The sequence below is a fragment of the Lineus longissimus genome, chromosome 5 (genome assembly GCF_910592395.1).
Source record: "Lineus longissimus chromosome 5, tnLinLong1.2, whole genome shotgun sequence".
NCBI lineage: Eukaryota > Metazoa > Nemertea > Pilidiophora > Heteronemertea > Lineidae > Lineus > Lineus longissimus.
In genome coordinates this window covers 18899954-18922570 of record NC_088312.1, presented here as the reverse complement: position 1 = coordinate 18922570, position 22617 = coordinate 18899954, and the positions used below count along the sequence as shown (strand labels likewise).

The following is a 22617-nucleotide window of genomic DNA, read 5'->3' as shown; positions in this document are numbered from 1 at the left end:
AGCGACTGGATGATTTCTGGCTGTTTATCTCAGGCTTGGCTACAGAATGTTGGATAGTTTCCTTGGCCACTTCAATCAAAAAGTATCACAAAAAACAAGACACCATTCGAAAAATTTCAACTCTACAGAATATTCATTCTAAGAAAACATCTCTAGAACTTCCAGTTGAAGCTGATCTTGGAACTGCTTCTGATGAATCCTGCTCCCCATGCCAATCTATCAGCGTTGGGCGTCGGTGTCCCTTCTTCCATGAAGACAGAGACTTAGGATTGTCACACGCCACTGCTACCATTTTGCTGTAACAGTCCTCCCCTAAATGTCTAAACCAGAACTAAAGTAAACCAGCAAAGATGACATCCTGCACCAAAAACCTTTTTGCTGAAGTCCACCAGTGAATCCTTTCCAGATGATTCAGCCGGGGTCATGGCAACACCTCAATTCTGCCCAAGAAGCCAGAGAGTGCAGTATACCGCTATTCAAGTCAGACATTACTGTGACTACTTTCAAGCCTCTGACACATTTCCAGTTGAATCAGTGAGGTCATGGCAACCTCAAGTCTGCCTATGAAGCCAGAGAGTGCAGTGTGCCTCTATTCAGGTCGGACATTACTGTGACTACTTTCAAGTCTCTGACACCTTTCCAGTTGAATCAGTGAGGTCATGGCAACCTCAAGTCTGCCTATGAAGCCAGAGAGTGCAGTGCACCACTATTCAAGTCATACATCACCGCACACCACCATTCGTACCTACTTGGCCACCTCCGCGCCGACAGCAACAATCAATCGTGATTATTTTAAACCAGTGATGAAAGGAATCGGGTAACAGTAATATGAGGTCTAAGTATCGCCGCTGACAGAGTCAGGTATTCATGGTGATTCATCAGGTTGCTGAGTAACATTCTAGAAGAGAGGTTTAGCTCAGTTGGTTTGACACAGGACCAGCTAGTGTATCTGAGATTCACCATATCAAATCAAGGGCGGGTCTAAGGAGGGCCCTCACAACAGATTTGGGTTTCTCTCTCAATCGGGCCCCCTTTCCATTTTTGAACTTATGCTGAAGCGCTCCTCTTTACGTGACTCCTTCTTGACCTGCCCCTGTAATTAGTAGGACACGACAGACTGTTATGTCTGCAAAATAACCACAAGATGCTACAGTTCCGGTAGCCCCACACCACTTCCGTAAGGCTGCATGTTCTGCGCTCAATTCCCATCGTCCTTGGGCGAGTGCCTGTAATTAACTAGGCAAAGTGGTCATTTTACCTCACCAAAGTTATCGCATGATGATATTGCAACGTGTGACCACATCCGTCCATTATGGCCGGCGTCCTCTAACAGCTGATCTTCTTTTCCGACTGATCACATTAGCAAGGACAGATCCCGTCTACATTGGCCACTCCCACGATCACGTTTCTGATCATGTTACTGGCAACAGAACAGGAGAACATCGTCCAGTAGCATGATCCAGCATCTCGTGTTGCAAGCTAAGGCTATCCTCAAGCATGCGAAATCAATGCGCATTTCGAGGATGGAATGAAATCTTATCCAATAAGAGAAAAGTGGATTAAAGTGGCTGTGTTACTAATGGTATTATTTGCTGCTTATTTTTATTGGAAAGTGTGCTTCTACCATTGAAGATTTCCATGAGCCCCTTCTCTGTCACAAGGTTTTTGAATTCGGGTGAAGTCAGATATTGCAAACAGCAAGAAATTGTTAGAAATGATTGATGATTTAACAGATTATTAACACATCAGTCAGATTTCAAGTTTCTATTCTTGGGTATGACATTTCACCAGCTATAGCTATCAACTTATAGATTACTAAATTGGTCATCTTCTGAGTCCATAGATCGATTGTTCAAAAGACTTCAAATATCAACCCTTTTCATCACTCGATATTGAAATTTTATTGTCGTACACAGCCTCAAAGCAATCGTCAATTACCTGTTTTGAAATAAATAGCGTATCTCACAGCCGTGTTGCCATGGATACCAGTGTTTTTACGATTGCGCGGTAGTGGTCGAACCGAAAGTAAGCCAATCAAGACAGCCTCGAGTGTGTTGTTTTAGGTTTCATGATTTGTTTTGCCGCGAATCTATTATGCGTTGATTTGTCGGTGAAGCTGGACTATAAATCAGTTTGTTATTATTTTCTAGTCTTTGTTAATTACATTGTATCAGGATGATGTTGTGATCTCAACCTCATCAAAAAAGAGTTTAGGGGAGCCACAGAGCCAAGTAGGTAGACCCGCTGGCTTACCACGATGATTGGCCTGGAGTACCCAGAATTGTTTCTTCAGACTGGCTTGAGTCAATCTATAGAAACTGAAATCCTTGTCTTTTCACGACCAAAGAGCGGTCTCTTGTATGTTTGGCTCAAGAGATCCCGCTCAGGTGATGACCTTCTGTCCAGCTAAGGCTTTGTCAAAAATAAGATCCCATAATGATTATGATGATGATGAAATCTCATAGTCATAGTGGACAGGGATCTTTTTGGGATTGTTTCAGTGTGGCCCCAAGTTTATTGCTGTTTGCGGCACAAGGATATATCTAATGAAAATTGCTTCATCATGCGCTTGATTTGTCTGGCTTCTGGGTAGCGTTGACAAAGTCATCTCTGACTTAAGAAGCTGTATGACGGTTTTTCTTTTTGACCGATGTTGGGTTATTCCTTTCAATCATAGCTGTCTTCGGCTGCTGCTGCTGACCTCCAGGATCTTTGCTGGTATGCTTGACTGTTTTGTTTTGGATGCTGAGTTGTGGTTGGCCAGAAATTCTTGGTTCCGTTTCATTAGTTAACATGAGGATATAAAAAAATCTTGACAGTTGAATGGGGGAGGAAAGCTTGTAAGCACATTAAAGCCTTCTTTATTTATGCAATTTGAAATTGAATTTAAATTTGAAAATTCTGGAAAATAAGATACACAATGGTGAAGTGCAGTTACTATGCATGCAAATTGGCTGAAACTTGGTATTTATAGTATAAGTATATCTGTCTACACAATGACATTGTTGAAATTTATATTCAGTGTGTATTTACACAATTAGAAATCAAATTCAAATTCAATTTTTTAATTTTTTTACAAGAGGAGTAGGCCTTTATGATGGTTCCTCACCACAACTCGGGAGTTTTGTGGTTCACACAAGTATAGTCCCTAGTGATATGCGACTTTTTTTTCTGTAACATGTGGCACAAGAGTACATCATCCATATTCACATTACAAGATATACCATGCAGTTATAAAAATCCAGGCAAGCCAGACTACATTTATTAATGGGATGCACCGCTTTTATTTACTGTTGGCTCAGGAAAATAGAATTACAGTTTAATACATGCAATGCTGTAGGGCAGATATTATGCATGCAAATTAGTTGAAACTTGGTATCTATAGAATCAATATAGCTATCTAAACACCAGCAATGTTGAAATTTATATTCAGTATGTATTAGTGCAGTTGACAAATTTTCCTATTCAATTACAAATTTCAAATTTCTGATGAGCTGGTAGGCCTTTAATGATCAAATAAACATGTGAAATGGTAATGTGATGCAATCAGGAAGCCACCAGTCCAATTAACCCTCTAAAGCAGAGTTTAACTGACAGAGTTTAAATGATGGGAGATAGTTTTGCAATGCAATGTAGTGTCTTTCCTTTTGTACCAACAGTATGTGTGGGAACATCGAGGTCTGATTCACAGAACCAGTGTGCTGATCCGTAACTCATGCCCAACAGTTGATGACGTCCTACACATTAGTGGTTCATTTTCGGTGGACTGTTCCTCGGAAGGGGATAGCAAAACTCACCAATATTGCCTTAACTAAAGCTTTGAGCCCTACCCAAATCTATGTCATATCTGAGCAAATCAACATTCTGTCAATACCCCCTGACGACATAACCATCCTAATGAATTCCTTCTGCAACCATAGATTCAGTCACGATTTATCGATAAAATAGTTCCCATTTCCTTTGGTGATTAATTGGATATCTGTAGCATTCCTCAGTAGCTGAGCTAGTGACAGAGAGAAGACTTGTATCTTTGTTGTATTTGAAGTGCAACCAGACTCTGTCTTCATCACTGCTGGTTGCAGTGTTTGCTGTATCTGAACAAAAACTCTTTTAGAAATTCTCCTTTTTACGAGGGCATTAAAAAATTCCCTACTCATACAGTGAAATCTTCCTTAGGGGACACCTCTCTATTAAGGACACCCTCTCTAAGGACACTAGGTTTGGACCCGGTGTGGTTGTTTCCATTACCTCTCTTATCAGGACATCTCTTTGTTAGGAACACAGCACTTGTCAGTCCTGAGGGCGTTCTTAATAAAGAGGGTCAAAATTCATTTGGTTACATTGCCGATGTATTTTTAGCTCAGCTGACAAGCTGAGCTATTCATATGAGTAAATGGTAGAATGAATGTCCGTCTGTCTGTCTGTCTGTCCGTTAAACAGGCACGTTTCAAAACTATGGCGGATAGGCGATAGATTTTCCCTATAAGCCATTTAGACCCTTCAGGACTCCTGAATAGACCAAGTGTGGGTCCGGCAGGATTAACAGTTTGGCCACCAGGGGGCAAAAAGCCTAAATCACAAAACAATTTTTTGGCGCTTTATTCAAGCAGATAGAAGCTTGAAATAAAGTTGAAAAGGACCGCATGCATGTAGGTCTTGAAACTACTAAGAGTAGTTTTGATTGATACTACCAGTTGGCGTTACTGAGCCAAAATCTGTGTTGACCTAGTTTAAGCTTGATTTGAATTTCCCGCTCTTGTATGACCCTGAAGGTTGTGGGTTCCAATCCCACTTCGGGTCAATTTTTTTTTTTTTAATTTTTACTTTTTTCACTTGTAAATACATTTTCTTTACTTTTTTGAATAATTTGGTGGGCGGCCATCTTGGTTTTTTTTTTCTATTTTAAAGCCTTTGCTGTATCCAGAGTGACATGAATTTTATGGTTGGTGTACAATAAGTCTCCTTTACATGATATCACATGGGCTTTCTATTTGACCTACTTTTCAAGGTCAGCCTGGCTCAGGCACTTAGATTTGACTAATAAGTGGCATATTTGTCACCATTTAAAAGTCTTTTTACTTTGGTATGTTTGCCTGATATATTGACAAAACTGAGGTTGAAAGAGATCTATCGGGTACTTTCCATGTTCATATATTTCAGCTGAGCGCCAGGCCTTTGGGCCTCTTGTTTTTATTGCTGGTGGATCAAACCACGCATCCAGCCTTTTGATACCCACTCATTTCGCACAAGTAGATATGAGCCCCCTCAGTGAAGGACATCACTGTCTCTCGGCAAGACAGCAGCTGTCATCTTTCCAGCATCAACCAGACTGAGCCCTGGCCTTGAGCACTTACGGCCCACACACGACATAATCGATCTGGGCTTGCGGCAAACGGAAAAAACTTGCTGAACGTCTGACGCATCACGGAATAAGCTTACTGGGAGAGTAAAGCGATCTTGTCAATGATGAAGAATTTGTAAACCCTACTATTTGGCGGAGATTTACCTTCAAGATGTTTTTCTTACAATTGCAGCTCTTATTGTTGGTCCGGTATTGCCAACGGTTGTCTTTTGGGTGATGCTATTGCCTTGGGTGCCCAAAGACGTAGATCTACGTCTTTGTCGGTCAACCGTTCGGTGCCAAACAACGTAGATGTACGTCAGTATACTCTCTGTGCTTTTTAGATCGAGGGAGGGTCAATGGTTTATTCCACGCCCTCTCAGTCAAAAAATATTGAACTCTTAGCCAACACTGCAATATTTGGCAGATGGTCAATGTTCTTCAGTGTCTGGTCATTAAAGGATCTCCTCAACAATGCAACACTTTCTGATTCAGTCAAGGAGTGGGACTCCATGCAAGCTACTCATGTTTCTCACTTGGTTGAGCCATTTACTTGCCCTGGCATAGACACCAGATACCAGAAACCTCAGTTCTAAGTCTCATTCGATTATGAAGAGCCAGGAATATCCACGCCAGTATTCAGATTGCAAATCCTCGGTTCTTTCCGTGATTGAAAACGGGTGGGCTTAAATGCCAACATAAACCGTTCTACACCCCAGACAGACTCATCACTTGGAAGGTCTTGATTTCCTAAGCTTGCAGCTGCTGCACCACCAAGCTTGATACCAGGTGGCCTCTAAACTGCCTGGAAATGCGTGACATTCATGATTGTCTCGTCCATTTAGTGCCCAGGTTCCCTTCCAACATGATTGGACCTGTCACAAAGTATCGGTACTCAATCATGACATGGCGCTGCCCCTGAGTTGGTCTGTAGGGATGTGACTGTTAGAAGGGCCGCATGTACTCCAGTTTCACCAATCTAAGAATGGTTTATTTAAGACAGTAGAACCTCCCTTAAGGGACACCTCTATTGGCAAGACACTCTTTTATTTGCAAAAGAGGTTATTCGTGAAACCTGTGAAAATGAGACTGCCAAGAAATTTAGCCATCTGCAGTAGATGAAAAGGTTTACCATGAGAACTGCTGTTCAGCATGAGAAAATTGATTTTGAAGAAAAAAATCTTTCAAATGATTATAAATTTTAATCTCAAATCTTGATAATGAAGCAACTCTTTTTATCCATCACATGAGTCTGCGGCGTAGCATTGCCCTGTAATCGTGGCAACGTTATCTCGAGAACATTTCAGATTTGTTAATGATCGGTCGTGTAACCAGAGTTCCGTTAATCTACCGATGTATTCCGTCGGGAATTTCAAATATTCGTGCATGTTGCCACCGGCTTAGTAGGAGATCTATGCTAATAGCAGGAATTAAATAGGTTTTCTGAATGCGGCAGAAGATTAGTTCGAAAAATGATATGTTCGACATGTAACGTCAAGATAGGGGATAATGTATTGAGGTAATGCTACTAAATATTCGAAAGATAAGCACGATTTCGATTTTGATTTGAATACGCAAGGTGTAATATTTGAATCTTTACACAGAATTGTTATTTTGTGCAAGATATTTAGCTTTACGCTAAGTCTGTGTATGTGAATCGTCTCTGTACAATCAGTTAAAATCAAGTTTCATATTTTTCTGAAAAGCTTTATACTTCAAAGGGGGAGAAATGTTTCATTCCTCTGAGCTTTCTCTAGCCAATGGCCCAGTTAGTATACCCAAAGCACATTGACGCAAAATGGTTCTCTCGTTTCGCATGTTTAGACAATTTTCCATGGGTGTTATCCCCCCCCCCCCCCCCCCCCCCGAAAAGATTTTGTGGCAAACTGACATTTTCCAGATCAAGTTTTAAGTCTGTCCCACTCACCACCAAAAAAACTATTGCACGATTTTCTCTTGAAAACTGAGCATTTCTCTTATAAGTTCTCAGGTCATATTCCATCATTAATATTATATCCATTGTGATCTCCATCTGATAAAAAATAGTATTCCCTCAAAGGGAATAGCGTCTAGCAGTATTAATGGCTACCGGTACTCAATCCAATTCTTCCTCATATTCCTGCAAAAAAAGTGGAATATGTCTTGTACATTATTCAACAGGCAATGTTGATATGCTACTGTAGTACCAGTGCAAGACCCAAGTAAATAAGGTTTGGCACGTCCCCAACATTTCCTGCCAATTAAATCTGTGTATATATTTCATGATTGCCGACATTTATGTTTTTATACACTGGTACTTTTTGCGTTGATGGTTGGTTTTTCTGATGTGAGGTATATTTGCTTATGTGGTGATCGTTGCCAAGACTAACATTATAATACATAAACCACTAGAAATTTGGCATAATTCCTAAGAGATAAAGTTGATAGCAAAAGTTTTGATGCAACTGTTGCAGTAAAGGATAAAAAAAACTAAAACTAAAAAGCTGTTGCAGTTGTAGCAGTTGCGAGCTCTCCTAGTATCTGCCACCTCTCCGAGTTATGGCCAACCACCTCTCCGAGTCATGGCCAACCACCTCTCCGAGTAAATCCTGCCACAGACTGCAGATGACCTATCAGCAAAGGCCTTGTTTGGCCCACACATCTTTCTGACAGCTTCCACACTACATGACAGGACACCCAAGGAGCTATGTTGACGTTTTCAAAACCATTGTTGCATCTCTGGTTCCTGAGTTGGAACTGTTACAGTTGCGCATGCATATGGGAGAAATCAAACCATACATTTCAACTGTAACACCTCAAAGGCGGAACCCCGATGTGCAACAGTGGTTTGAAAGCTCATGGTTCCTTGGGTGTACTTGCATAGCCTCGCCACAGTATGGAAACTGCAAATTGTCCATGCATATGAGGACTAAGAGATGATGCTCAGAGAGGTTCATGATTCCACGGGGTGATGGCAGTGACAAATACACCAGCTTTCGTCATCAAAGAAATTTCAGAGAAGATGATGATTCTCTACCCAGGAGATTTCATTTATTTTGTCAGACTGCCTCAACGTTTAGATTTATAAATGCAACAGCCGATAATGTCATCCACCCCTCACATTGCAAAACATTTGACAGCCATGAAATAGCCAATGCGAATTATCTGATGAATTTATTCTCAGAACACTCAGCCGTCAAAGCTCGAAAAGTCTTTTCAAGTTCGAAAATTGAGTCACTTCCCCGCCAGGCGCTGAAAGTTTTTGCGTAGTTTGTCTTCCTTCGTGTTTGCGAGATTAAAGGCAATATTAAATGCCGGGTTTGATGAAAGGCATCTGAATTATCGTGAGTAAAAACAAGAAGAAAGTGCTCGAGTGGTGCATTGATTTTTCACTGCGATGTTAAAAAAGGATTTGAAAACTCCCTGCTCAGTTTCTGGTGTTTATGACTGTTGACGCTTTTTGTCTGTAGGAATGTTGGTGGTTTTTCATTGCCCGGTGACTCAGGCATTGTATGGGAAGATTGCTGTTTGGTTGAAGTCTGACGCCACTTGTTAAAAAAATTTTATTTGTTAAAAATTTTATTTGTTAAAAATTTGAAATTTGTTAAAAATTTGAAATTTGTTAAAAATTTGAAATTTGTTAAAAATTTGAAATTTGTAATTGAATTTGAACATTTCAAATTGCGTAAGTACGTACTGTGTATAAATTTTTCATTGCCATTGTGTACACAGATATATAAAAAAACTGTAAATACTAAGTTTCAGCAAAAACTGCACTATGGGACTGTGTATAACTGCATTTCTATTTTCCTGGAGCTCCACTAATCTCTTTAGTGAGGCCAGACTTCCTGCCCTGAATTCAAAGTTTTCTAACCCTGACAATATTTACCTTTCCTATCTTGCAGAGAGGTGGTCATCCTCATGGAAGCAACCGAAGATGGTGAAGTCGAGCTCCTCCTATCATACGTGGTCAACAAGGCAAAATGGTCGCCCCGCTACGATATTCGCGTCTTTAGCGGCGACAGCAGGATGAAGGTAAGACACTTGGCATCATTTCTGACAAAGTTCGCGATAACTAGGACTGGAAATTTGTACAATATCTGTATTGTGTGTACAGAGGTGTTCGATCAAGGCGGGTGGAAAAAAATGGTAGCAAGTAGAAATTCACACGAAATTGCACTGATGTTGTTGTTGATTTCAGTCAAGATTTGTCAAAATGTACATTTAAGGAGTGTGTTATACTAGGCTAAGGATAAAACTCAGAGAATCCATGCGTTTTTAGGGCCCAAGATGGTGCGTCATTGGTTACAGAATGACATAATATGAAAAGTTTAGGGTTGAAATGTTGCCCATTTCGCTTGATTTTGATAAAACCGCATCTGGGCTCTGGCGAATGAGCTAACAGTCAACAAAAGCCAACTTAAACCCCCTTATACCCAAAACACTGCCAATAGGACTGAGTGGGTTCCAAAAACTACTGCTTTCAGATCAGAAAATTGTCAAAATCTGTTTGAGCAGTATCACATTTTTCTCTTGAAAGGGCTTTGCTGTTCGTTAAAAATTTGTTGAATTTGTCATTGAATTAGAAAATTTCTACTTAAAATATGTGCTGAATATAAATTTCAACCATGGCATTTTGTAGACAGAGATACAAATACAATTTATACCAAGTTTCAGCCAAATTGCATGCATGATGACTGCCCTACAGCATTGTGTATAAGTGCATTTCAGTTGAATATGAACAGTGTGCCCCTTTAAGACGTGGAAAATTGCTCAATTTGAGAGATGTTGAAGTGGTTTTAGTTACGGCAATTTTGGATGAAATTTCAATTTACCAGATATTAGGTAGTCGTTGACTTGCTCAGTCCTTGTGGGGTCATATGTCACCGATTGAGTTGACTTAATTGGCTTATGCCTGTTAGCTGCATATGGAACACAGAGCCTCTATGTCTGTGAGTATATGACAAGGCAAATGTTGGTTCCGGATGCGACAGCTGGATAAATGATGTTGGTATTGGCTGCCATTGATGTCACCAGTCCAGCAGTGGCATAAGGAACCATCATCACAAGGCATCTCTGACATTAAACTCATCTGGTTCAAATTCACCCCAAAATTTCGATTTACTGCAATATTATCTCAAACTTTTATCAAATTCTGAGTGTTACGCCTGTGTGCTTTCTCTAGCAATATCTGACGGCACTTAGCACAATCTAACATCTTCATAAGTCTCCTTTGTCTGACATTTGAATTAAATTAAATTTTCAAAAAATTTGAATTAAATTAAATTTTCTTGGCAGTATGGCACGCTTTGATCATTTGTTTCAAAAATTAATTCAATCTGTAAAACACTTCAGTATCCTGTCATTTTTTCTTTTTGTGCAAAATTGAAACATAAGTTTTATCTTCAGCTTAATAAGTACGTTTTTCTTCGTGCAATATCTATCAAAAATAAGAATATTTCATCAAATCAACTGACACATCACATTTTGAAGGTTATCTGATACGAACAGCTGGAAATTGAATTGAAGTGTTTTCACAATTTGTAATTGAAAGTATCATTAAAATGAACATTGCATTGAATCTCTTTCGTGGATGTGACCAGAGTTTGTTGTCAGACCAGTGTAGTAATACCCGCTGAGTTTTCTTCAACATGTTTTAAGCATGATTGTAAGATATGGTTTAGTTTAGCCACTCGACCACCTCCCTATTATAGTTCATGGTCAAGGGCACTTTCACAGCAAAACACTGAAGTACTTGTGTCAGTGTCACATAGATTACTATCCTGATGTTGCACTGTCACTTCTGTGTCAGTGTCACATAGATTACTATCCTGATGTTGCACTGTCACTTCTGTGTCAGTGTCACATAGATTACTATCCTGATGTTGCACTGTCACTTCTGTGTCAGTGTCACATAGATTACTATCCTGATGTGGTACTGTCACTTTTGTGTCAGTGTCACATAGATTACTATCCTGATGTGGTACTGTCACTTCTGTGTCAGTGTCACATAGATTACTTTCTTGATGTGGTACTGTCACTTCTGTGTCAGTGTCACATAGATTACTTTCTCAATGTGGTACTGTCACTTCTGTGTCAGTGTCACATAGATTACTTTCTTGATGTGGTACTGTCACTTTTGTGTCAGTGTCACATAGATTACTTTCTTGATGTGGTACTGTCACTTCTGTGTCAGTGTCACATAGATTACTTTCTTGATGTGGTACTGTCACTTTTGTGTCAGTGTCACATAGATTACTTTCTTGTGTCACTTCTTCTGTAATCAATTGTCATCTTCCTCGAAGTTTAGTTGGTCATGTTATCATCCTCGAAAGGCTTTGCACTTCGTTGCTTGATGACAGATTATGTCAGCATTCGACCTGTGTCAAATTATTTTCTCATACAGACCTTCCATTTTCATTCATTTTTATCAACACGAATTGAAATTTTTGTTATAACATCCGTCCTAAAAACAGAATATAAGACAAAAAGTGACTACACAGATGCCCAATTTCAAGTTACTGTCATCAGCATCAACATACTCGAGTAGTTTGTTCATTTCTATATTTTAAATTTTCTAATAATTCACATCATAATGACAACCATTTTTTGCACACCCAGGTAGCAAATCTGATCTAACATGTCTAATTTGACTTGTCCTGCACTCATATAACATGTCTAATTAGACTCGTCCGCACTAATCTAACATGTCTAATTAGACTCGTCCGCACTAATCTAACATGTCTAATTAGACTTGTTCTGCACTCACTATTCCTCTGATTCATTCCTTGCGCAATTCCCATCCAAAGACAAATCTAAAAAAACAGTGTCTTTGAAGTTTGGCAGCTTTTGACAACTCATTTTCTACAATGGTAATCAGAAGATTAAAAGAATCCGAAGATCTGTTGTAAGAAAAGCTAAGAGAACTTTAGTTCTGGTCAAAAGTAACATGAAATATATTGACACAACAGTGCATTTTACGGTTTTAATTGGAGCATTCTGCTGCGGAAGTCACAAGTCAGGCCCTTTGACAAAGGCCCGATTCCACTATGGTATTTTCCGCTATCTTTGCTGCCATGACAAAGCTACCTTGGCCCTAGTGGTAATTTGGTAATCGAAATAACCTTCTGGTGCAGTTTGTATCTTTTTAAGGCACATGCCATTCCCACCAACTGCGCTAGTGGGTAATTTAAATTTCCAACACAGGGACCCAAGCATCACTAGCAGGAAAGCGCTATGTGGAATCTGGTCATTACTGTAAAAAATTGTGATGTTACTTCTGACTTGTACTGCATCACTACAAGTCAGCTTTAGGTCGATATCCAGATTCTCTGCCTAAAGCACTTTGCATTTCTCCGCCGTTATAATCTTGAGATTTCCATCGCTGTAGGGTCGCTGGATTCAGCGAGCGTTGATGGTAAGTGCATGGCCTCTCTGTTGCACTGGGTCGGACTCTCGGGTGTACATAGGGGAGTAGAGGTTCCCTCGATTCTTAAATCCTATATTTCTTGCTATACTACATGTAGGGCCATTGGAGTGGCTTTGCGGTAAGTCACATTGCCTTAGCTGCATCATTTGAGAGTATCTCGGCTTGGTAAAATTTGCTCACTAACTTAACGATACTTTGTTTTGGGATAGGTTTGGGACACTGTCGGTACAGAGTCATGCACATGGTCATTTGTGGCCTTGCACATGCACCTCCTCATTGCATGATTAAAAGGGAAGCAGGTTTTGAGCAAAAGGGATCCATCTCTCTATCAGTGAAGGTAGTGGTGTATGAAGGTGACATAAGAATAGCCTTTGTGCATCAAGTGGTTAAGATGAGGGTTTCTTGAAATCACCTTTTGGAATATTTGTGAACGTAAATTAGACTTCATGATGGTGAGGCATACATGTGAGGAGGGGTCTGGATGACAACTTCGTTTGAAAGACATAGATGGTGACAGTTGTGAGGCGCATAAAGTCACTTTTGGCATTGGGTTCAGAGTTTCTTAAATCGTTTAAGAAAGGTGATTGGTTTGGGAACTTCAGTTGTAAATATTCTCCGGCACAAGAGTAACAGCATGTCTTTGCACCGCTTATTTGAGGGCAGTGGTCTGTTAGGACCAGTTGAGGTTTTTGCTCCGTGGTAGTGAATCTTTCAGGATTGCGATTCATCTGCAAGTAGTGGTTCTCTGTCGTTGGAAGTGTTCACCTTTGTGATATTGAGTCATTGTCATTGGCGTAGTGCCCAGGCCAGTCTGCTACGAGCCCAGTGAGTCACACACCAAGAAAAAACAGCAACCGATATGAAAGCAGGCCGGTGAAAGCAATCTGGTGTCGCGAGTTTCTTCTTTGCATTGTTACATCATTTGCTGCTTCTGTTAGCTCATCCCGAGTGAGGTCATTTGAGTCATTGGCAAAATCCGGTGAATATCACCACCAGAAAAATAGGTGTTCATTTTCCCTTCCAGATCAGTGTTTCTTGATTTCACCATTTCAGCGTTCGTCCACTGAAATCCCACGCTGCATATGAAATCCCCTTTTACCTCCATCTTGCGATCAAATATTTATTCCTCGTTCCTGGCCGTGTTTGAAAGCCAACATTAATCATTACCAGAATAAATTGCTCCCATCGAGGGGCAAGCAACTGTTCGTAAACAAGAAAGTTTTAGACTTCCATAAAGTGTGTCAAAGTTTGTTGCCCTAATACTGTATGTGAAGGAGCCTCATTCCCTAGTGCAGTAATAGCCAACACTGCTGGCTAGCAAGCTTTAGTACCCAGGTTCCATCCCTAGGATAACCCATGGATGTTTTCTGGATAGCCATCATGGCTTTCAAGGAACTGAAACTTCTGGCTTTCACAGAATGAGACTTGAAGCGTGGTTTCTTGTATGTGGTGTCTATGCCAGGGCAGGCAAAATTTCACCTTCCAACTACTGAAATTTGCATAGACGGTGATAACATTTGGAATTTCACACCCATCGTACGATCAAATGTTTATTCCTTCACCTTGGCTGTGTTTGAAAGCCATAACAAATTGCTTGCATTAAGATGCAAGAACTAATCAATGAAAATGAGGTGCTCAGGATGTTTGGTTTCCAAGGTGTGGCAAAATCTCCTACCTTGATTGAGCAGCTGACGAGGGCATCGATCATGTCTCTGAGTGTCTCAAATCCATTTTACAAGTATCTCCACCAGTTTCGCTCAGGCTTTTCCTCTTCAGCTGAACTCTGACTCGGTCTATGAGGTTTACAAAGTTCTGGCATCCCTTGAACTATCAAGTACTTAGTCCTCCTCTTTGGCGGTGTTTGAAAGCCAACACCAAACATTACCAGAATAAATTGCTCCCACTATGAGGCAAGCAACTGATCAATAAACAAGAACGTATTATGAGTGTCTGGGTTTTCGTCAAAGGTGTGACAGATTCTCCTGTTTGATAAGAGGCTCTGGGAGAGACGTGGGCATCGATCAGGACTGGGGTGTTTCAAGCTTCATCTTATCTCACTCAGGATTATTGATTAGGTTTTTAGGTGGATCCTCTTGACTGATTTAGGCGTCTGACTTGACAGGTCTGGGGCCGAATTCAGTCTGTTGAGCTGAGGTTCCACCTCAAGGTATATACTGTCAAGAGAGACAGAAGAATTGATCAGAACTGTATGCGTTTCAAGTGCATTTGCTCCGAGATTGGTCATTTCCATTGAAATTGACCCCTGTAATCAGGACACCTTTCAAATAAGGACAAGGTTGTCCATAATAGAGAGGCCCTACTGATGTCTACATCCAACACAAAACCAACTACAAATATATAAAAGGTTGATTGGGAAAACGTATGCAAAACGGATGGTTCCAGACTTGGCCTACATCCTCTATTTATGTATCTCCGTATCTATAAGACATGGACCGTTCTATTTGAAAGCAACCGTAAATCTCCAAGGAGCCAACCAAGGAAGGTGTATACAAATAATCAATAATCGTGCTGAGCACTTAGGATGTTTGGCGGAGGTTACAAGGTCTCCCGTGTTCTGGTTAGCGTAATTACGGAGTTTGGTCTTCAAGGAAGCAACAGCGTAAGCCTCTTGAAGGAGTGTCAACTCTTGTGAAACCAGGATCAGGTTCTAGATTCACAAATCTGTAACCGGTTCTGAACACTCAGTTTAAGGTCTCTTAACAAGGGCTCGGACGCACAAGTGGGTGTAAAAGGTGCCTTGGGATAAAAGATAAAATTCATTTGTCATGTCAGAACATTTTTTTCTTGTTTGAGTTTGCCAGATGCTGTTGAACATGGTCACTATAGAAATTCACACGCAGTCAATCCAAGATTATGTATCCTTCCTTTTTTTGTTCAAATGCATGTTTCTTCGAATGTTTGGGTGAATGAACTACGCCCTTTTCATTAACTGTCTGTGTCTCCATTGTCTTTTCCTGGCTTCTCTGAGCTGCTCAATCCTGGCTTGTGGCTGATTCCCTCGCTTTCCATTTCCATATATTCATTAGCTAAGGCCGTAAAGAGTGGCTATGTGGCTGAGTGTATTCGACTGCTTAATTCAAACAATTTATATCCAAGACCGAGGCTCTGTCGGAATTGCTTTCATCTCCGTAATGATGATAAATTGTGCTTGTTTGATATCCCTCTCGCCACAAGGATGGCGTACTTCTTCCTGCTCAACCAAAATCATGAAGGATGTATTAACTCGAGGCATCTGTATGATGTGGGTGTACTAGATATCAGTTGCTATAGCAGCCCAGTTTGCCAAAATTGATGGCTAAAGGAGAATTTGTATTGCCTATATAAAAATTGTTAAGAGGACAACTGAAGATGAGATCTTTTCTGAAATGTATCATCTGTTTCTGAACAAATTCCTAGTTACCAGTAGAATTCTTACCATGCTAAATGATACATGAAACTCAACGTAAAATAGCAAATTATTCTGCATTGACGCTTGAAGATGCATCGAAGGAGAAAATTATTGACTAGCACTTAGGCTAGAATTGAATTACTACTAAGTCTGAAGATGCCAGTGGCACTAATGCTGTGTTTGTTGATAGGGTGGTGGCATTATGTCTTGCTAGCTAAAGATAACTTGAGAGGTTTGTAGATGTAGTTTCTGAGTAAGTTCAACCGTATGTTCACACACTTGTTGAGGGTTGACAGTAGGAACCACCATTGTGGCTAGAATTTGGATCCTAAAGCAATTACTCCTTAAAAATAAAATGAATGCTCATTTAAAACCTGGGAGGCTGTTGAACAGATTCCCACCCTTGAAATTGGCGTTCACTTCATTTTGAAGGATTTCTAATTGCTTTTGGATTTCAAGTTCTAGCCAAAATTGCAATGCCTATGGTCGACCCTTGACCTGCTTATCAATCAGGGCTACAACCTGAGCATTTCTGACTGGTACCACAGAGTAAAGCAGGTTAGAGCTAGAGACCTGCTTCGAGTCTCATGCCAACTGTGTGGTTCGAGCCACAGACCTCTTGACTGATGGCCAAGAATGCACTAGACCACATATTAGTGGTGAGGTTATCCTTCAGTTTTGTCAGTATCAGGTGAGGACGCAATCTCTCTCGAAAAAGGGAACAGTTGCAATTCATAAACCAAATGCTGTAGGTTCGACTCATGTATGCCTTCATTGTTCAACCTCACTGTTCTTAAGCAAGACACCTAACCATACTTGCTTCTCACCAGTTAAGAGTACAAGGGGCTGGATACACTCTTAGAAATAAAAAGTGTTTTAGCTTTTGAAAAACCCTTTGGCCAACACATGTATGCACCCCTTAGTGGTTTTTCAGCGAGTATCAAAAACCATTTGGGATTTTTCATTTTACGAAAAAGCGCTATGGGGTGCATATATGTCTTGGTCGAAAAATATTTAATGCTATTTCAGAAGCCTTTTTTTCTTAGAGGAAAACAGCAGAAGTTGCCATTACTAAATGCTAAGCCCCCAGGGTTGCAGCTCTGAGCGTTATCCAACTTGCTTCACGTTTGACGAATAATATAGAAATTCAACTCCATTAAGTTTAGGCATTTCAATTCCAATGTGGTCGACCAGAGTGTAGAGCTATCGCAGAATTACAGTTAGATAGGTTTACAAACTACTCGCCCCCATCTTCCATTAGTGAAATATTGGCCACAAACACGAGAGTATCTTCATTTTACAAGAATCGGATTTCATTTAATCTTATTGTGCATTTGCCGGGTCGAAAGTAAATGGAAGCTGGTATTAAATTACTTTTGAATTTAATCTTATTATCCAATTTTGATGGCTACAGTGCCATTCAGAAGTAATATCCCTTTCAAATGCGATAACACATTTTGAATTGTGCTTTTTAACAAGCAATTTGAATTGCTGCGACCTGGTATCATGATTGCAAGCGAGCAAAATTGCTCCTCTGCAGTGGTCATCATAACTAATTTTGACAAGAATTGGAGATCGCAGTCAATATCAAATCCCGCGATTACAGGTTTAACCCGCAGACAAGAGATTTTTTGACGCACATAGCAGCGATTATGATCCAAGGTCACAGCAATTCGAATTGTATGTTTGCGTGGTGCTTAAGGTGTTTTGGTCAAGGACACCGCCATGACCATTGACTATGGAGGTTACTTCTGTCCAGTATTGTATGTTTTATGTTTTACATTTACGCTTTATGTTTGGTCCCAAACAACTTTTGAGAGTGTTTTTAATCATAAAATTCAGGTTAAAGCAACAATTTGACCTTAATTTCAGGAATTCTGATGTAATTTCTCTGCAGTTTTTGTGACAGAAAGAGTCAAAAACATGAAGTAAATTTGATATATTCTCTGGTGTTATCTGATGTGCAGTTTGTGTGAACTTCTACTTGAAACCAACCAAGACTTATGCATGATTGTACAATGGTGATCCTGGATTTTTCATGCATTTATGTCTTCATTTCGACACTTTGTTCGTTTCTTGTGTGAAAACCTTCCTCACTGCCAGTCAGGGAAGGATTCTCAATTGAGTGATCGTAGGCCAATCAAGCTACTCCGTTGCATTTTCCCTAAATTCTAGGTACATTAGCTGTGTCTTTTCTATCCACCTGGGCCCAGTTCCTGAAGGGGTGCTAGCCTGTGCTATCTCTTAGCATCTAAGTGCCGCCCTAGATGGGTTCCAGAAACAATGATTGGCTTACCGTTAGTACTTAGGTGTGGACGTCAGCACAAATGAAATAGCTATATCAGCCTATGATTGGTCAATTTAGGACCCTTCTCTGACTGACAAATGTAAATTTTTAATGAATCAATGAGTGTTCCTTATTCCATTTTTATACAGCTTTTGACGGACAGTTCAATGAGTGTACCTTATTCAATTTCTATTAGAAGTGAATTGGGTTTTCGTTGCTATTAGTGTGTCAGTGTTGGCATGAATTATGGAATGTCAAAATGGCCAAAAAGTCAAGTTTATCGAAAATCAATTGGGACAGATTTGATAAAAATACAGTACTGGCCAGAAGTAACATCTACAGCTGCATTCATGCGACACTATACTGTAAAGCAGGAAATATCTGCAGCCAGTTTACTCAGGGTTGCCTAGTTCCTCCAACAGTTAAATAATGAGACAAGTTTGAACTATGTGCTCTAGTCTCAATTCAAAATATTTTTTTCTCATAGTTTTGTAAAACTGCAAATGTGGTGTAGCTCTTATTCTGCATATCGACAACCCGACAGCAGGTATTTTCAGTTGGTTATATTTTTTTTCAGGGCAATTTCTTCTTGAATATTTTGCTGGTCACCAAAAAACGCAAAAAATTAAAACGCATGCAAAAATGGCACAGTTTACAAAAAGGCAGTAATGCACTGTGGTTTAGGCTGTTATGTCTGAAATATGATAATACATGTTGTGTTGTGCCATGCAGGGATGTTTCTTCTGACCAGGACTGTCTCTTATTGTGTGAGAAAACAAGACAAACCTAATCCACGATCACCATTAAATCTTGCATTATGTCTTAAAATTTATCACAGTTATTGCTTTCTCAATTCTCCTGATATTTTACCTGTCGTAGATTTGTATCTCATTTCTACCATGGAAGGACCAAGCCAATATCTTTGAGCTCATGTATCGAAAATTCCTTCTGAACTATCAACATGTCGCATTCATTGTGAAAAAATTCCCGTCATGCTTTTCACGTGTTCTAATTTTAACCAACCTTGCTTTGGAGATGTTGCTCAAAATATGTGTCTTTTTTTACTGGAATATTTTTTTCCAAAAATGTATTAATTCAACTATTTGGAACATTATCATTGCTTGAATTCAGTTGGTCCTCTTTTGACTTAAAAATCCTTTTGAAGGCGAAGAAGCATTCTGTTCTGAACTATGTGTAAATATCATTATTTTGCAGTGTCAGCACATTTTGATTTCAAATGGCTCACTTGGCCTTCATGAAAATACACCTCAAGTTATCAAATCTGAAATATTTTTTGTCAATTATTGTATTTTTATCCTTATTTATGACAGTTCTGGTCAGAAGTAACATTGCCTGTCACGCGCAGCAGAGATGCTACACTGAATAATGTACGCGTGCCTTTTCCACTTTGTGTGTGTCGATTCCTTGCATTTCACGGCAGGTTTGATAAGTAACGCAAACGAACCAATTTCGCAGGCATTTTGTTTTTATGCTGATTTTGCAAATAACCTCGTTTCGCGAATGTAAGAGGAAGAGGTATAAAAATCTGTCAGTTTACAGTATAGTGGTTGAGAGATCCTAAAACCACAAGAATTTCACATTAGTGCTGCATCTAAACCATCTTTCCAATTCAATTATAAAATGATGTGTTGCACGTATCAACAGACGTTACTTCTGACCAGCGTTGTACTTAGCCTTCATTAACATATCGACATGTCCCATCTCTAGTTACCGCATTGCTACAACCTTACCAAGGCCTTGTGGTCAAACTATTCTGATTTCGAACAAATCAGCCGCGATAGTAGAATGAAGGTATAGTGGCCATTTCGATGTTCGTTTTGTAACCTCACTTCCTCCGATAGTTTTATGCATGTTGGCCCCGGGGAGTGCTGCTGGGTACGAGGTTTAACGGTGCTGGTCAAATACGAAAATGTGGATGCAGTTTTGAAGTGGTCACGAAGTCCGAAAGTCAACAGCGACGAAAATAATTGGAACTGGGGCATTTTCTTTCCAGTTGGTGGTGGATTTGCACAAACCGGTATTTGGTAGCAACAAGAATTGATAAAGACTAGTCTTTATTAATCTTGGTAGGAAGGATTGGTCCATCAGGCATGTTCGGTTTAAATCACGTATTGAGAATTGGGAATTGCTAATTGTTGTGAATCTATAACCTTTGAACTTGTATTTGGCTGTCATATACCAGTTGACCAATTTGAAACCTTGAAGTTTGTTGAAAGTCAGATCTTGGTCATGTTTCAGCTCATCATCTGAAAAGCCAAGTAGAAAAGGGCACAATCTGAAAAGTGCAGGGTGCAGTGCTATGCTTCAAAATGCATTAGCCACTTGTGAAAATGGCAGGGCAAAGAGAGAAAATTGAGAAATCGCAGGGTGATGCACTCTGCTAAAACTCTAGCTGAAACAATATTTGGGGTTAAGGTTTTTGAGATCCAATGATACAAGTGGAGAAAGAAGTGGGTATATTTTGTGATCTTTTTGCACCTTAGTTTCACTGGCAGCCTCCCTGTGATTTTGGCCTAGAACATGCATGTCACATTTGCAAATGACGAGTTTTCTGTGGTAGATTGAACATCCCCATTAGGTATTCTATCTGTCCGTAACATGGCTCTGAGAATCAAGTCTGGCTGGTGTGATATTACTAATATTTTGAAAAATTGCATATTTTTTGTTCATGATTTGTTCACTAATATATACATTGTGTCATACACATTATGTACATGTACAGTAGGACCTCTCTCTATTAAGGACACCCTCGGGACTGATTAGTGCTGTCCTTTATAGAGAGGTGTCCTGATTAGAGAGATCAAATTGACAGGAAATACCTAATTTGGGACCAAACCTAGTGTCCTTTAGAGAGAAGGTGTCCTTAATAGAGAGGTTCTACTGTACTTAAATGCTACAATACTGGTCAGAAATAGCATCCCTTGACAGGCAGCACTGTCGTACAATGTAAAGGCCTGTTTCCACTATACTTTATACTATAGCTCAGAAATATCAGTTGAGAATGAAAATTCTCCACTCCAATTATTTCAAAGTTTTAAGCAAAAATATGCTATGAGCTTTGCTAACTTGTGGTTGTCTATGAAATGTTTTGAGCATTTAGCATGTTTAGATGAGATGGTAGTCGACAAAAGCTAAACTTAAAAGTTCTCAAACTAGATGAGATATTCCAACATTTGAGCTGGACAAACAAAGTGATAGGTTTCCAATATCACAGCGTCAGGGCTTTACTTTTCAATTGGCTGACATCACCCACTTAAAGGCGGGTGCATTTCAGTACAGTTCATGATTGCGGAGTCATGAGTTGTTCGAACTGTCTGAAATTGGGGTCGGCAAGGAAGCATTGCTTTCTCAGTTATGCAAATTGGTGATGTGCCCTTATATGGTAAAATAATGAGTCAGATTGAATTTCTTTGAGTGGTGAAAAAATATTTGAATTAGGCAGAACTTGTTCTCTGGTCTAAAATGTCTGGAAATTCCCGAAATATTGAATGAGTGTCGTTAATTGCATGGCGTTGAATGCATCGTTATAGTTACTAACACTTCGACAATGTACCTCATAAACATGTTGACAATGTTCCACATAAACATGTTGACAATGTACCTCATAAACATGTTGACAATGTTCCACATAAACATGTTGACAATGTACCTCATAAACATGTTGACAATGTTCCACATAAACATGTTGACAATGTACCTCATAAACATGTTGACAATGTTCCACATAAACATGTTCACATTGTACCTCATAAACATGTTGACAATGTACCTCATAAACATGTTGACAATGTTCCACATAAACATTTTGACAATGTACCTCATAAACATGTTAGACAATGTACCTCATAAACATGTTAGACAATGTGCCTCATATATATACTTGTTTATTTCGCACAACAAATTGTACAGAGATTTACAGAACTGGTGCTATACAAAAAAAAAATTTGTTAACATTGACTACAATGAATGTGTTGCGACTATGTACATTTAACAGTAATGGCCATGGGCCCGATAGAAAGCAGAACATGAGAGAACACTGACTTTCTCTTGTTACCGGACACTGGCTTTTTCATGAGCAACTCCTCAAATTAAGGGGGGACATTGGGAACAACGTTGATATCCATGGAGTATCTGGCATGGAGGGTGAGTCA

General features: G+C 39.7%; 1 protein-coding gene across 13 annotated transcripts in view; it reads left to right on the top strand.

The window, feature by feature from the left end:
• LOC135488724 (protein F37C4.5-like) overlaps nucleotides 1-22617 on the top strand; it is a 111029-nt gene that overhangs the window by 50517 nt on the left and 37895 nt on the right. For 9 of the 13 annotated variants that reach the window (XM_064773467.1, XM_064773473.1, XM_064773472.1 and 6 more), the window contains 2 exons: nucleotides 9226-9355; nucleotides 20174-20257. In XM_064773467.1, the coding sequence (XP_064629537.1) occupies nucleotides 9226-9355; nucleotides 20174-20257 (214 nt within the window). Of the gene's footprint in view, nucleotides 1-9225; nucleotides 9356-10242; nucleotides 10273-12710; nucleotides 12738-12846; nucleotides 12868-20173; nucleotides 20258-22617 lie in introns of all 13 variants that reach the window. The other 4 variants (XM_064773471.1, XM_064773470.1, XM_064773474.1 and 1 more) reach the window with 4 other exon arrangements.